At 39.1% G+C, this 17,202-nt stretch overlaps 1 protein-coding gene across 5 annotated transcripts; it reads left to right on the top strand.

Moving 5' to 3' along the window:
• The first annotated feature begins 649 nt into the window (after positions 1–649).
• Positions 650–4,978, top strand: PRMT6 (protein arginine methyltransferase 6). 5 transcript variants are annotated; one of them, XR_003309841.1, is made up of 3 exons: positions 650–1,925; positions 4,009–4,110; positions 4,233–4,978. XR_003309841.1 is itself a non-coding variant. In XM_026456506.1 (1 exon), exon 1 carries the CDS (start codon positions 734–736, stop codon positions 1,859–1,861), a length of 1,128 nt encoding a protein of 375 aa, XP_026312291.1. In that variant the 5' UTR covers positions 650–733; the 3' UTR covers positions 1,862–3,318. The 5 variants fall into 5 exon arrangements, 1 of the variants encoding a protein (XP_026312291.1); XR_003309840.1 differs by having other exon boundaries at positions 650–1,956; XR_003309842.1 differs by lacking the exon at positions 4,009–4,110.
• The last annotated feature ends 12,224 nt before the right edge of the window (positions 4,979–17,202 follow it).

The raw sequence follows: 17,202 nt of genomic DNA, 5'->3' as shown, positions 1-17,202 counted from the left end.
AGCTACAGTTGTCCAGTTAAGACGGTAGTGTGTGTATGGTGCCGCCATGTTAATTTGGTGGAATAAAACCAGAGGTGAGTTAGGCCGGGAGCGGTGGCTCACGCTTGTAACCCCAACACTTTGGGAGGCCGAGGCGGGTGGATCACCTGAGGTCGGGAGTTCGAGACCAGCCTGACCAACAGGGAGAAACCCAGTCTCTACCAAAAATACAAAATTAGCCGGCCGTGGTGGCGTGCGCCTGTAATCCCAGCAACTTGGCAGACTGAAGCAGGAGAATCGCTTGAACCCAGGAGGCGGAAGTTGCGGTGAGCCGAGATAGCGCCATTGCACTCCAGCCCGGGCAACAAGAGCGAAACTCTGTATCCAAAAACAAACAAACAAACACCAGAGGTGAGTTGAGCAGAAGAAACAAAGGTGGATTATTAGTCTTAAGTGGGCGTGTCTACTTCAGGAAGGGAGTGAAAGCAAAAACTGAGAAGCTAAGGGTGGGAGGGGGAATGAAAGGATCTCAGAATGTGGGTGTCGTGGGTGGCAAAAGGGATGCCAAGACACCAGAAGAGCAATACAAAACAGCTCCCGTGGGTAGGCACGGAAGACCTTCGGCCCCGATGGCCGGGCGACCCCGCAGGAAGTAGGAAAGACAAGCGCGCACTACAAGTCCCAGAAGCCCCCGTTTCCTGGAGCCCGCGCCGTGCCGCGCTACGCCCGCCGGGAGCCGGCCAAAGCGGCCAAGATGTCGCAGCCCAAGAAAAGAAAGCTTGAGTCGGGGGGCGGCGGCGAAGGCGGGGAGGGAACTGAAGAGGAAGATGGCGCGGAGCGGGAGGCGGCCCTGGAGCGACCCCGGAGGACTAAGCGGGAGCGGGACCAGCTGTACTATGAGTGCTACTCGGACGTTTCGGTCCACGAGGAGATGATCGCAGACCGCGTCCGCACCGATGCCTACCGCCTGGGTATCCTGCGGAACTGGGCAGCACTGCGAGGCAAGACGGTACTTGACGTGGGCGCGGGCACCGGCATTCTGAGTATCTTCTGTGCCCAGGCCGGGGCCCGGCGCGTGTACGCGGTAGAGGCCAGCGCCATCTGGCAACAGGCCCGGGAGGTGGTAAGGTTCAACGGGCTGGAGGACCGGGTGCACGTCCTGCCGGGACCGGTGGAGACTGTGGAGTTGCCGGAACAGGTGGATGCCATCGTGAGCGAATGGATGGGCTACGGACTCCTGCACGAGTCCATGCTGAGCTCCGTCCTCCACGCGCGAACCAAGTGGCTGAAGGAGGGCGGTCTTCTCCTGCCGGCCTCCGCCGAGCTCTTCATAGCCCCCATCAGCGACCAGATGCTGGAATGGCGCCTGGGCTTCTGGAGCCAGGTGAAGCAGCACTATGGTGTGGACATGAGCTGCCTGGAGGGCTTCGCCACGCGCTGCCTCATGGGCCACTCGGAGATCGTTGTGCAGGGATTGTCCGGCGAGGACGTGCTGGCCCGGCCGCAGCGCTTTGCGCAACTAGAGCTCTCCCGCGCCGGCTTGGAGCAGGAGCTGGAGGCCGGAGTGGGCGGGCGCTTCCGCTGCAGCTGCTATGGCTCGGCGCCCATGCATGGCTTTGCCATCTGGTTCCAGGTGACCTTCCCTGGAGGGGAGTCGGAGAAACCCCTGGTGCTGTCCACCTCGCCTTTTCACCCCGCCACGCACTGGAAACAGGCGCTTCTCTACCTAAACGAGCCAGTGCAAGTGGAGCAAGACACGGATGTTTCAGGAGAGATCACGCTGCTGCCCTCCCGGGACAACCCCCGTCGCCTGCGCGTGCTGCTGCGCTACAAAGTGGGAGACCAGGAGGAGAAGACCAAAGACTTTGCCATGGAGGACTGAGCGTTGCCTTTTCTCCCAGCTACCTCCCAAGGCAGCCTGACCTGCGTGGGAGAGGCGTAGCGAGGTCGGAGGAGAAAGGGAGATCCCACGTGCAAGTAGGGGGAATATCTGTCTCCCTTTTCCCTCATAGCCTCTAGGGAGGGAGAGTGACTTCATTCTCCATTTGAAGAGATTCTTCTGGTGATATTTACTTAAAAAGTTATCCCCCTCAACAACGGATACAGCGTGCTTATTACTGGGCTTTTAAGCCTCAAAAGCATGTAGTACCAAGCACTTGTATTTCCGTATATTTTGTTTCGTGGGGGAGGGAGGCAGAAGAACACAGATGAAAATGTCAGTTTTTGAAGGGTCCATGCACATTCCTGACACCTCACACCTTATCTAAGTCTGAAGCTGAGGAGAGAGAGTTCTTTTAGACTTCATACATTTCCAGTACGACTTTAGTATCTCTCCAGAGCCATATTTTCTCAGTCTGAATTAATTCCCCATCCCTAGGTGCCTGTAGGCTATGATACTTCCTCGTTGTTTTCTAAGTAAACTTCACTACTGGTAATTAAGGGGAAGGATATGAGGAAGCAGTTTAAATAGCCCTGTTCTCATTACTCTTACCACATACATAGGGTGCTAAAGTTGATGAACACATTAATCCGTTAAGTAAAATGGTCTTTGTAATTGTACGGCATATCTAAGAAACTCAGAAGGTGCATTTAGGAGAAGGAGACCTGAAAGACAGAAATAGTATGGATTCTCAAAAATTCTTGTCTCTACTATTACAACCAAAAAACAAATATTTCATGTATGTCCTATAAAAATATCTGTGTAATTCTTAGGAAACAGGCTGGTAGATGAGGTTTCTGAGCCTAGCCCAAGGGCTTATTCATCACCATGGGTAAATTATTTAAACTCACTTAATTAAGGAAAATATTTTCCCAGCTAGAAAAGTGTACTCATTCTCATTTAAACTCTCATTTGGAGGGATCATGTGAGTTGGCCTACTTACAAGTAGTGAAAGTTCCCTTTTTAGTTTAGTTTTTTTTTTTTTTTTTTTTTTTGCTCTTTCACGCAGCCAAATGTGAAAGTTGTGAATTTAGGAAAATCAGTTGTAATGAAGTGTGAATCTTGTTATCAAATTTATTTCACTGATGTTTCCCTCCTTATACTTGTAGCCAATAAAACATTGACATTCTCACGTTTTATAGGTGAAGTAAGAAGTCTTGTGTGCTATGAGTTATAATGCTTTTACCTTTTTAATATTATCAGTTCTTAAGTGTTACAGCCCCTTCAGAATATAACTTCAGGACAATTCAAACTGCTTAATGTATGATTTTTGAGCTTCTGTATGCTAAGAAAATAGGTGTGAAAAACTGGTGTTCTGAAATAGCCTAACATTTATTGTAATTCTGATTTTTCTGCCCTTTTATTCATTGCATATTAAAGTATTAGAGTATAAAAACTAATTTGTTAAACTTTGGTGGTATGTAACACAAGATCTTCCATCATGGAGAGACATACATGTACAAAATTATGAATTTACAAGATAATTGAGTAGCAAGCAGTACAGTTATAACCGTCACCATTTTGATGCTAAGATAGTGATCATCTCATGTAAATGCTACAATTACAGCAAGCTAGACTTGAGTTAAGCTAGCGGGAAAAAATAGCTCCTTTAAGGTGTTCTATGTTTTAAATTAAACATTTCTTTAGAATTTTAGGGTGTGATTTTGAGTAGGTTTCTGGTGGTTTGGTTTGTTTTTTAAAAAAAAAAACTTGATTTAACAATTCCTTTACTAAGTGATAAACAAGAACATTCTTCCAAATTCTATTTTTTGTGTATTTGATAAATACTATAGAGTTATCATTATCAGTATAAGCACATAAAGGGAACCTCAGTTAAAACTTGGAGGAACTGTAGAAGTAAAGGGTACGTATTCCATAAAATAAGCTTCAGGATTTTTATTACTCCTTCCCAAAAGAAAAATGAATTATAAAAATACAGCGACTGAAACAATTAGTCAAAAGTTAGCATAACATAATGGCTACAAAATTGGACTCTGGAGGCAGATAGCCCATAGTAGAACCTAGGCTCTACCACTTTTTGTGACCTTGGGCAAAATATTAATACTTAAACACTTCTTTTCCTTCAAAAGGGAGGAAATTCCTCTCATATGCAAAATGGAGATTACAACAGTACCTACGTCATAGACATGTGAGGATTGAATGAGTTGATACATGTGACTACATAATGTCTGGTATGTAATAAGATCTCAATAAATCGTCAGTGTCATAGTTATGGAAAAGTCATAAACCTGGAGCACTTGGATGCATGCAAAACGTGCAACAATAAATACTCAACATTTTGATTTTTTTACAGGTATTCAACAGTATGTGGTTGTACGTGAGGAGCAATGTATGACACTGTACACCAAATGATCCAAAGGGAATTCAGGACCTTTGGAATGAGGACACCTCCAGAAGGATGAAGGTGTAAAATGTATCAACATCCAGGCACTATCCAATCTGTCTATATATACTGGTACTGACTGCTGGGTACCATTGGACCACAGGCAGGAACTACCAGGCCCAAAGGAGAGGAAAACATGGTAAAGTTCGACCTGCTTCCCTCAAAGAACTTACATTTATTTTGCACTGTGAAGATTTCCAAATATTTTCATTAATTCATTGGACCAATGGACGTTTTATTGTGATAAGCATTTAGGATACAAACCAATAAAACACAGTTTCTTCCTTCAAATGATATGTTCTTAAGATAAAATGGTAAGTACAATAAATGATAATGGACTAAAGACTGGGATGGTCTTGGCGTTAGAAAGGGCAAGTAATTATCTCAATTTACATATCAGGAGATTATTTCAATTTACATACCAGGAGCAAGAGCTATACAGATATTGAAGGACTTGCCTAAGGTTACATAGCTTATTCTTGGCTTTTAATTCCTAACTCCAAACAAAAATTAACTTGCTTATTATATTAATCTTGCCTGCTTTAATTAAAAATAGAAGCGGGCGCTGTGGCTCATGCCTTTAATCCCAGCACTTTGGGAGGCCGAGGCAGGTGGATCACTAGGTCAGGAGATCGAGACCATCCTGGCTAACACGGTGAAACCCCGTCTCTACTAAAACTACAAAAAACTAGCTGAGCGTGGTGGCATGCGCCTGTAGTCCCAGCAACTCAGGAGGCTGAGGTGGGAGAATGGCGTGAACCTGGGAGGTGGAGCTTGCAGTGAGCTGAGATTGAGCCACTGCACTCCAGCCTGGGCGACAGAGCCAGACTCCATCTCAAAAAAAAAAAAAAAAAAAAACCAGAAGCACATACCTCCTGAATGGGTGACAACAGTTTTTATTGTTTGATAAATGAAGGAAAGGGAAGCGTCCTTAGCTTAAGGAAGTCTCATTAAAGATATATTTCATAGGCCTCAAAGAACTACTTTCAGTGTATAGGATCTCACACTGGACAACTACTAGGCACTCATTGACATAAATACCCTCATATCCATTTTCCCAACAGTTAGTCAAATGTGGCACTCTGAGACCCCCAGAAAACTGACTCCTCAAAACAGTAGCAAAGGTAGATGAACTCACAGGTGCCTGGTGCTGAGGATCAGAGGCATCTGATGAGGCTAAAAGTGGGCAGAAGAAGTTTTTAAAAGGTTAAGTGTGAAAGACACCTCCAGCAAACAAAACTGGCTAACGTTTTGCTTATAGCCAGCCGTGTTAGCATCTTCACACTTTATACCACCCAATGCTGAGGGGAGATGAATCAGTCAATGAGGCCCCCCTCCTCCCATATGTACATCTTTTTATCCATTCATTTTATGATTTAATAAACACTAACTATAAAATATTCAAGTTCTATGAAAAACAAGCAAATTCTACCCTCTAAGAACTAGTATACAGTATGGGAAATAAAATTACCTATATCAGTTCAGTAATTTGCATCCTTAGCCTGGAAAGACTGTCAGGGCCAAGGGAAAAGTTCTCTGTGGCCCTCTGAAGTTTCTCTGAGAAGTCAACTCACAAATGCAAATTAATTGGAGAAAAAGCATACAAATTTATATAATGTACACACAGGAGCCCTCAGAATGAAGACCCAAAGATAAAGGAGAAAGTGTCCATTTTTATGCTGAAGTTCAATAAAATATGGATGACTATGTAGAAATATGATTGCACAAAAAGGATATGATCTCATACTAACTGACTGAGCGAGGGATCCCAGCAGGGCCTGTCTGTCTAGATTCTTGGCCTCTCTGAGCATGCATGCATTCCTTCTTGGTGTGAGGCAACACCATCTCTGGAATGGGGGTCTTATAACCCATAGTCAAAGTTAAGTTAGGTCACATATTTTCTTTATGAGTAGTTTTTATACAGAAAGGCAGAGGGAAAGTGAGTAATGATTTTAGGTTTTATGGCTGGCTTTGGGGAAAGGGGGTTCTGGTGTTTATGACCTGCCTTGGGGAAAAGTTATTCTAGTTTCTATGACTAACCTAAGGGGAGAAGTGGACTGAGAAACAGGAGGGCGAGAGATCAGAGAAACAGTTTTCCTTCCAAGGCCTTCATTTTGGGGTATTTTCTGAGTCCCAACATCATTCCGACTCAATCTGTTGAATGAAGCAAGGTTGAGAAGAGCCAGCCCACTTTTCCTTAGTGCAAAAAACTCCCTTACTTATCACATAGATCATGAAATCCTCAGAGAAAAAGTCTTCTCTGTTATTAGTTCCAAAAGTAAGTCTATGTCCTCTAAATAACTGATTTGTTTCAGCTAATGAACACAGTATATTGGATAGATGACCTTTCTCACATTGGCTACTAGAGAGCTGAGCCAAATTTATGCTTCACTGTGCTTTTTTTAACTTTACATCTGGCTCCACTTCTGTACTCCAATTTTTTTCTTCATTTATCTTCTGTCATTTATAATAAATATTACGTGTTTTGTTGGAACGTGTGTTATCTTATTCTCTTCTAAATTTTTTGGCATGAAAATATCTTCCTACTTTTTGGAATACCTGCAGAAGCTCTGAGGATATGAAGGCCAGAAGACTCTGAGATATGTCCTCGTTATTTCCTACAAAAGGTAGTGTCTCATCACATTGTTCATAGGGATGGATAACTGATGTGATCTCATCCTTTTAGCCAAATTTATAGCATTTTACATTTTATAGAATCAAGAGACTATGTGAAAATCTGAGACATGAAGACAATTTGAGGAAACTGAATGTTCTTCGGGACTTTCTAAGCCTAGAACAGGCCCTGATTAAAATCTTAAAGACAACAGTTGGGAGAGTTACAGACTTCCAAACCTTTTCCAAAATGTGTCAGAACAGTAAGTGATAAGGAAGAAGATGATACAAGGAGACTATTTCTCAAAATGTTATACATGCTCATAGGAAAAGACATTTGAAACAAAGAATCTTGGACCTGATTAAAATTAAGAGAATTTTAGTAAAAATTAAGACATGAAAAGTAACATTGGAATTGTACTCATTTGAAACCTTTGGTAATTAAGTGTATCATTATTGATAATAACTGTAGGACAAGACACGTGATTTTAGGTGACTGAGTAGCTTTGAACCCTTATGACAGACTTAAAATGCAGGGAGCTGAGAGAAAGAAAAAATGTTCCTTTGTCTCTCTCTCTAGGCTGCCTCCTGCAAGAAGGGAAGGACAAAAAGAAGAGGTAGGATGGAAGGATATTTTCCCCACACTTTTAAAATACTTTACAAACACTCCTATAATTATGTGATGTATGTTCCTGAAAAAACCTCACAATTCTGCAAAATTATTCGATAAAAATAACAAGCTTAAGGGAAAAATGGGTTTGGTGAACCATCAAAACATATGTAACTTTGTCACCAAGAATCTAATAAGTGGGCAGTGTGGCTCAGGCCTGTAATCTCAGCACTTTGGGAGGTTGAGACTGGAGAATTGCTTGAGCCCAGGAGTTCAAGACCAGCCTGAGCAACACAGAGACACCCCATTTCTACAAAAAATAAAATAAAATAAAATAAAATATAAAATTAGCTAGACATGGTGGTGCATGCCTGTGGTCCCAGCTACTTGGGAGGCTGAGATGGAAGGATAGCTTGGGACCAGGAGGTTGAGGCTGCTGCTACCCTTGATTGGGCCAATGTATTCCAGTCTGGGTGACAGAGCAAGACCCTGTCTCAAACAAGTACTAGCAAAATAATACCAATTTTAATAAAACTAGTTAAGAAATATAAATTTTTAATAAAGAAACTGCAGTAAATATAAATAAAAATAGCTTGAGGGAAGAAATAAGGAAGACTTATACAAAATAAAATTCATAAAGACAGAGAGAAGGCTTAATAAACATCTCTAAGACAGAATGTGCCCAAACAGAGCCAATAAGAAGAAGCAGGGTGCTGCATTCAATTGCATCAATATATTTTGTGTTCAGTGACTGTTACTGGTGGTGCTAATGCTACATTCTATACTGATGTCATTCTACTTGCCAATTGAGTTTATTGATTTTACAGAAACATGCATTGTGACAAAACATTCTGTTCTTTGTGAAATTTCCAGAAATTAAAGTAATTCAGAATTCCATTGAGTTTAAAAATCTTTTCAGTGAAAATTTTCTTATAGGGAAGAAAAGATTATAACCACACTTTAGTATGAATTAATTTTGTTTTAGTCAACAGGAAAGTTAACAGGAAGGGAGAATACAAATTCTGACCTGTGTAGAGTGAAAGGCAAATAGCTGAGTACAGTTACCTGTGTTCAAAAGGTAGTCTGATAGAGGGCACTGGGGAACAATAGCTGTTTTTCCACAGTCACAGGGCAACATAAAAACATCTTGGGGTCAAAAAAAAGCCGAAAGTGAGTGAGAGAAGCATATGAATGACCAGTAGGATCCCTATGCATACTGTCTGCCTACATCACAATTTCCTCAAGTAATTTTCTTCTTCCTTAAGTCATGGGCTTATAAAAGTATTTTGATTGACATAACTGTTGCTTATTTTGATATTTGACATTGTCCTTAACCTCACTTTTCAGGTTAATTTCTAAATCTATTCAAGGACTTTTCTATGTAAGAACTACTTAATCCTCTCAAATTTGTGAAGAAAACTTTCCCCTCCCCATTGTTGCAAGCTGTGTGCAGTTTAGTAGGTGGTGTGGAATGGTGTGACTATTAGGTTTTCTTTTTAACACTTGCAGCTTTGCTTTTGGTAAAATTATTATGTTATATATTATATATTAATTACATATACTAATATAATTACATGTAATATGTTTATGATATTATAAAATTATTCTAAGAGCAAACTGTAGTTTTGATTTTAAGTTATATAGGATGGTGAAAGGATTCCAATCCACAAATGGTTAAAACATTTATTTCATGCATTCATTGGCATCAAAAACTTTTTACCAGGAATCTTTATTAAAAGGGCAAACTGCTTATTTTAATATGAACTTCTCACTCTACCATCATTTATCATCTGGTGAAATTATAAAAGTAAGAAACATTTAAGAGCTCTAGAATGAACAGTAAAAGAATTAAAAAGAGAGGATTTGGAAAATCCACAGATTAAATATCCAGTCACTGAATAATTAAGAATTTAGGCAAAATAATTAGAAGAAAACAAGGAGAGAATGACAACAATTACAAGAGGATTTTAATATAAAATGAAAATATGAATCAGCAGGAAATGTGTTGTTTGTAAAAATAAAATTAAATATCAGTTAGCTTTGCTTTAAACCCCAACCAAAGATACTTCATAGAGCCCAGGCATTATTATAAGATAGGTTTACATATAAATTAATACCTTGGCACTGGGTCAAAGAAAACTATTACAGTAAAGTTTCAGAACAGTAAATCCACGTCCAGATAGGAGATAGAATGAGTTACTGTAAACAAAGTTCTAAAAATTAAAACTAGACATAGAGGATGGGGTCATTGCACTATCCCCATAAATGGTAATGTTATTTAAGACATTAAAATGATATATTATTCAGTGCTAACATATGTGATATGGCTGTTAATGGGTTATAATATTTCATTTTTTATTCAGTATATCTGATTTATTTTATACCAAATAATAGTGCATTCACTGGGATAGGTTGTGAAAAAAGCATACGGCGAAACTTTACACCAAACAATATTCTAATGTAGCCACTACTGCTCAGCATATAGAATCTTTTTATGCAATAATGGTATATTAATCAAACCATGCAAAGTTCCGTTTTCACTGTTTACTTCACATGAGTTGTGCATAATAAAATAATGTTCTATAAAGAGTGATTTTCATTCTAAGGAAGACTCCAAATCTATTATAAATTTCCATTTAAAGGAAATGCCTCCTTTTGTCAGACATGCCTCAACCTACCTAGAGAGAAGCAGTGATGATACTTACATAAAGCATCTTTGTTAATATTTTTAATCATTCCTCAGTGCCTAACGTGTTAGATCAATTTTAAGCACATTTTCTTATTTACTCTTTGAAATAGCTCCATGAAGTAGTTCTATTATCAATCCTATCATAATAGATGAGAAAGCAAAAGCATGAAGGAATTTGGTGACTTGTCCAAGGCCACGGGGTAAGTAAATGACCTAACCATGATACCTAGGCTCTCAAGAGTTAAAGTGACATCTGTAGGCATTTAAAGCCGACTGGGGCTGGGCGCAGTGGCTCACGCCTGTAATCCCAGCACTTTGGGAGGCCGAGGCAGGCGGATAACGAGGTCAGGAGATCGAGACCATCCTGCCTAACACGGTGAAACCCCGTCTCTACTAAATATACAAAAAATTAGCTAGGCGTGGTGGCGGGCGCTTGGGAGGCTGAGGCAGGAGAAAGGCGTGGACCCGGGAGGCGGAGCTTGCAGTGAGCTGAGATCTAGCCACTGCACTCCAGCCTGAGCCACAGAGTAAGACTCCGTCTCAAAAAAAAAAAAAAAAAAAAAAAAACGACTGGTCATTATCTTAGGTCAGAATCTCCAGGAGCAGACGCTGAGATAAGGATACATGTAAAAGTGTTATCAAAAAGTGTTCCTAGAAAATGACAGAAGGGTAGTTGGCAAATGAGACGAGGAATGGGAAGCCAGGCTAGAGTGTAATATCGAGCAAATTCCCAAGAAATGTTCAGTCTCACAGATACTCTGGCTACAGGATGGATCACGCCTCAGAATGTATCCAGTGAAGAAGCAAAAAATCTGGAACTTTCCTACCTTCTCACCTGCCAGTCATTCGTTAATGACTGCCCCAGGGGAGACATACGTTTCCTGGCTCTCTACATGAATGTGCATTGCAGGTTCCACAGGCTAAGGACAGCCACCCAGCAAAGGGTTGCCTGTGCAGTGCTGAGGGTTGAGATGAAAACACTGGGGGAGCAGATATGGAAAAAAGAAGAAAGAAAAAAGCAAAGGATATAAAGCAATGTAATTGGAACACTGATAGGATATGGCTATAGTCGTAAATGTCCTTTTTAAGATTCCTTTACATTCTAAAATAGTTACACACACATTTGTTTTATGTCCCTCTTTCATAAGGTTTTTGAAACTGCATTAATAAAGTGTGAATGTGACAAATTGTTTGGACGGAAAAAGCTAATAATTCCGTATTTCCACAGTTCAGTATATCTTTCCACTACATAAAATTACATGGAAATATTGATATAATTTTTTACAAATATGTGAACATATAATTCATGTTACTCTGGAAATTGTTTTTTTTTTTTTTTTAAGTTTAACTGTGCACATGCTAAGTATCCCAAGAAGACAATACGTGCACAAATGACTTATTGATAAAAGCAATATGAAAGTTTATGGTATGCACATTTATTGTTTTGTATACTGATATTTCTGTATCCTCAGGGTAGATTTCCTTAAGTATTTGCTTATTTTTAATTTTAGTAAATCCTGGCAGATTGCTTTCTGAAAGGCTCATAGAATTCACATTCCTAACAAGGATATAAGGGAAAGCCTGTTTTGTGATACACCCAATCACCTGGATTTTATTAATCTTATTTATGTTCATCTTATGGGCAAAAAAATACCAGCTTCTTGTTTTAGTTTTTATTACCCTAACTCCTGGTGGTTTGGGCATCTTTCTTTATATTCGTTGTCCATTTATATTTCCTTTTCTGTGAATATATTGCTTACTTTACCTATTTTTCTATTGGATTTTATGGCTATTGGGGGGCTCTTTGTTTATTAAGCATAGTCTATCATGTGCTATCATGCTTTCATTTGATTTTGTTTTAATTCATTAATATTTGGTCATTCAGACCTTTTTTATTTTTATCACTCTAATCTATTAATCTTGTTTGTTATTGCTTATCAATTTCTTTTCTAATTAAAAAGCCTTCTCCTAATCCAAAGGTTAGGGACATATTCCCAAATTATCCATTTTCATTATTTAATTTTAATTCAGATATTTAATTCCTATGAACTTCATGAGTTTTTTTAAAACAACTTGCAGTAAAGATTATTTTCAATGCAAGACCATAAAATCCATGTAATAAGTACTATTAGATTTCACTTTTAGCATAAGTTGAATCAATGATTTTCACACATACATCAGCACTTCAGAAACATAAGAAAGTATAATTTTAATAATAAGTAAAATGGGAGAAAGAGAGAAAGCTACATATAAGAAAATACACAGAAAACAGCAATAGGTAGATTTTCATGGTAAAAGAAAGAGAAACAAAAATGTCCTAAGTTAGAAAAGAAAATGCAAGAGGAGTAGAGAATGTTGGAGAGGATCGAAACAACAGCGGCAGACTACAGCATAAGTAATGTTCTCACTAAATGTTAGGAGCTTGGAAACTCAGCAGATGTTTAGAAGATAGCTACAGGAGATGAGACAAAATGAACTAAAGCAGAACAAACAAAATTTATCATCATTAATGCTTGCGATTCAAAAAATATTACTTATTTTAAAATTATTTTGGAAAGACAGTGTCTACTATGTTGCCCAGGCTGGTCTTGAATTCTTGGACTGGAGCAGTCCTCCTGCATCAGTGTCCCAAAGTGTTTTGCACCCAACCAGAAAAATGTATTGTTTCATATCAGTTTTCTGCCCAAGCCAACTTTGATGCAATCTTTGCAATGATGAATAAATATTATTTCTAACATAGTCTGACATTTGCTCTTCTCTTAAAGGATTGGTTTTTTCTTAATAAATATTTGTCTTTTTGTTCTTTATTATTACTATTAATAAATGTTTATTTTTAAGTTTACAGCCTGGGCACAGTGGCTCACACCTGTAATCCCAGCACAGTGGGAGGCCAAGGTGGGCACATCATTTGAGGCCAGGAGTTCGAACCACTCTGGCCAACATAGTGAAACCCTGCCTCTATCAAAAATACAAAAATTGGTCGGGTGCGATGGCTCACGCCTGTAATCCCAGCACTTTGGGAGGCCAAGGCGGGCGGATCACGAGGTCAAGAGATCCAGATCATCCTGGCCAACATGGTGAAAACCCATCTCTACCAAAAATGCGAAAATTAGCTGGGCCTGATGGTACAAAACTGTAGTCTCAGCTAGTTGGTAAGCCGAGGCAGGAGAATCGCTTGAACCCAGGAGAGGGAGCTTGCAGCGAGCCAAGATCGCACCACTGCACTCCAATCTGGCAACAGACAGACTACGTCTCAAAATAAATAAATAAATAAATAAATAAATAAATAAATAAATAAATAAAAAAAACAGTTTTGTATGGTGCTGTGCGCCTGTAATCCCAGCTACTCGGGAGGCGGAAGTATGATAATCGCTTGAACCCGGAAGGCAGAGGTTGTAGTGAGCCGGGATTGCCCCACTCGAGCCTAGGCGACACAGAGAGACTCTGTCTCAAATAATAATAATAGCAACAACAATATTTAATAATAAAAGAAACAGGAGGAGGATGAGGAGGAGGAAGAAGAGGAGGAAAGGAGGAAGGAAGAAACCTACCTAATAGAGTTCGTTTCACATCAACTAATGTATCCTGTTAGTCAAGCGTACACATACATAAACACACACACACACTTTGTAGATATTCTGGAAACGAACCCATAAAGCAACGTCTGCTGGGCAAATGTGGCTCAATTCCTGAAAAAATATGGTGCTATCATCTCAAAAATTGTCATCCAATTCCCTGGCTCCTTTCCTTTGCTCATGCTGCCTTGCCTGTCTGGAGTGCTCATCTGCTCCCTTTCTTTCTCCATATTCAACCTTCAATATCCTGCTTAAATGCCACCTCCCATACTAAGCATTTCCTCATCTCTCCATCGAAAGCAGTCTGCTCTACTCTTTTGGGTCTTCCCTGTGTCTGCGTTGGTTTTCTTTTATTGTCCTTTAAGGGTAGGGCATATTTCTTATTCATCTTTGCATCCTCCATTTAGTACTTGTTTCTGTTATGTAACATTTTCTGGTTTCTTCAGGTGCCTCATGACGGAAAGAGTGTTTTTATACTTTAAGGCCGATTTCCTGGCTTAACCAATTTTACAAAAGACCTTAGGTGAACTTAAATTAGGTGACAATCCATGTAATAAGTTCCATTACTAACAGGAAATCAGAATATTGTATCCCAAGCTGAAGATGGCATATTTTTAATTGAATACTAACTTTGACAGCGTGGGCAACAAAGCAAGACCCCACCTCTACAAAGGTTTTTTTTTTTTTTTTTTTAATTAACTGGGTGTGGTGGTATGCACCTGTGGTCACAGCTGCTTAGGAGACTGAGATGGGAGGATTGCTTAAGTCCAGGAGGTCAAGGCTGCAGTGAGCTGTGATTGTGCCACTGAATTCTAGCCTGGGTGACAGATGAAGACCCTGTCTCAAATAAAATAAAATAAAATAACTTTGAGACTAAGTTCTGCTTGGCACAATAATAAAAAATATCTATTTATAAAACAAAATTGAACAAGTTATTGTTCCTCAGAAGAACCTTAACCAATTTACAGCAAGTTTTATCAGGAAGAAATTCATCCCAAACTGCAATACATATGCCAACTTCTGGCATAATGTGTTAGAATTGCTTCAATGTAATGTTTGTGTTCCACCATATCTAATCTATGCATATGAAACATAACAGTATTATAGAGTATAATTTTTCCAAAAACTTTAGAGTAAAAAGTGCTTTTAATTAAACATTTATCTTAATATATTAACTAAAAGTCACTTTATTTCAGAACAATTCGGCAATATTTTAAGTAGATCTTGACGAAAATGCACTAAATCTATTTTTTTTAATGTTTTATTACTTGCAAGTTTCAGCCTGATGTGATTTTAAAATAGCCAAGTTATAAGTCCCTGAAAATTGGAGTTTATAATGGAAATACTGACAGACGCTTAACTTTTAGGAGAGCGAGTCTGCTGTCGTAATAACATTTGCTGTTGTTGCCTCAGTCAGTGTAGCAACATGACTAGGGTGCTAGATGTGGTATTTCAAATATGAAACTGGTAGAAAACTTGCTGAAATACTTTTCTATGTTTCTAAATTTTTAGAAAACTTGAATCTTGTTTTGGAAACTCCTTTTCTCTCCAGTTATTGCAATGAACAAGTATGAAGCCCTTTTCTTGTTTCTACAATATCTCAGTTGTCTCCTCCTCCCCCATGGCTGGTTTTTCCACAAAGCTTTTTTATCTCATTATACAGCACCCTGATACCCACCTCTTTGTTCAACCCAGAAAGCTAGATGTCAGTCTTAATTCCTAACATTACTTCTTCCCCCACATCTAATCTGTTGTAAACACTGAGGGGTTTACTGCCAAAATATATTTTGAAATCAGTTATTCTTTGTTATCACTACCATCACCTTGGCCTGTGTCGCCATATCCTCTGATCAAGCCAATCACAGTAGCTTCCTAGATTCCTTACTATCTTCCAAATGGACCTAAAATAAAATCCAGACTTCATATCTTGAGCTACAAGATCTTACCCTCTTGGACCTCATCTGCATTTCACCTCCCCCAAAACGTCATTCACTTCTCTGCCCTGCATAGGACACTGAAGTCACACTGGCTTTCTGGTAATGCCCAGAATATGCCAAGCTCTCTGGGCTCTGTATGTTCTTCATTTAGAACATTTTTACCATATTAATCTTCATCATTCTTTATGCCTAAGTTTAAATATCATTTCCACAGAGATATAGCCCTAATCCCTCAAGTGTACATGCCCCCTCCATGATCATGCTTTATCAAAATAGCCTGTTTAATTCATGATGTTTTACATAATATGTAATTATTTCATTTGTTTTTTTCTTTCCTACAAAAATTTAAGCCTCATAAAACAGAAACCATATTTCATTTTTTCTTTGTCATACATTTCTTTTGTTTAGCAAAGTATTAAAAATATTGGCTGATTATAAGGATAATTGGATGAAACAATGAATAATAACTAATATTTATTGAGCATTTTCTATGTGCCAAAAACCATTGTATGTGCTTTACAGTGCACATATAGTGCATGTTTAATCTTTGTAGTAATCTAGAGATAGATATTATCAATAACCCCAGTTTATAGGTGAGAAAGTGGAGGCACAGGGAAGCAGAACAACTTTCCCAAGGTTATGTATCTAGAAAGATGCAGAGTTGCCTTCAGTGATGAACACTTTCAATTCTTTCTATCTTTCCACACATTCTATAGTCTGATTCCATGTGATTGAATGGAAATTTCCAAGAAGGAAGAACTAAACAAGATAAAAAGGGAGGGAGGGAAGAGAGAAGAAAGAAGATGAATGTATCTTGTAATAAGTGCCTTGAAAAGGTTTACAAAGAGATGAAGTAGAGAATACATAGAAGAGACAACTTTAGATTAGGTGATCTGAGAAGTCTTCTTGGCAGAGGTCACATTTGAATTGAAATCTTAAGGATAAGAAGAATACAAATATTCAAAGATCTGAAGGGAAAGAATTTCATGTAGATAAGCTATCAAGAGAAGAAGACTGGAAATAGGAAAGAGACTGGTATTTTCCAGGAAGTGACTGAAAACAGTTTCTATGTCAGCCAGCATAGAGAATGACAATGGAACACAAAGGGCATGGAAAGATAGGCAGGGGCCAACTTAGGCAGCACTTGTAATCAATGGTAAGGAATTTGGGGCATATTTTATAGTAGAAGGTAACCATGAAATAAACAAGGGAGTGCAATAATTTCCAATTTACATTTTTTTCCCTTATGATCAACTTATATGGTATGTGAATAATGGGTTGGAAAGGGTAACAAAAGAAGCAAGGATAGCTAAGAAGCTATCACATGAATAATAGTCAAACTCTTCATAGAAGCGGAGACTTGAATAATGGTTACCAGGGGCTAAGGGGAAGGAGAATTGAAAAGGTGTTGATCAAAGTGTACACAGTTTTACTTATGCAAGATGAAAAAAATCCT

Source organism: Piliocolobus tephrosceles, chromosome 1 (assembly GCF_002776525.5).
Source record: "Piliocolobus tephrosceles isolate RC106 chromosome 1, ASM277652v3, whole genome shotgun sequence".
NCBI lineage: Eukaryota > Metazoa > Chordata > Mammalia > Primates > Cercopithecidae > Piliocolobus > Piliocolobus tephrosceles.
Note: the sequence above shows the minus strand (reverse complement) of the source record. Positions and strands in the feature narration are given on the sequence as shown.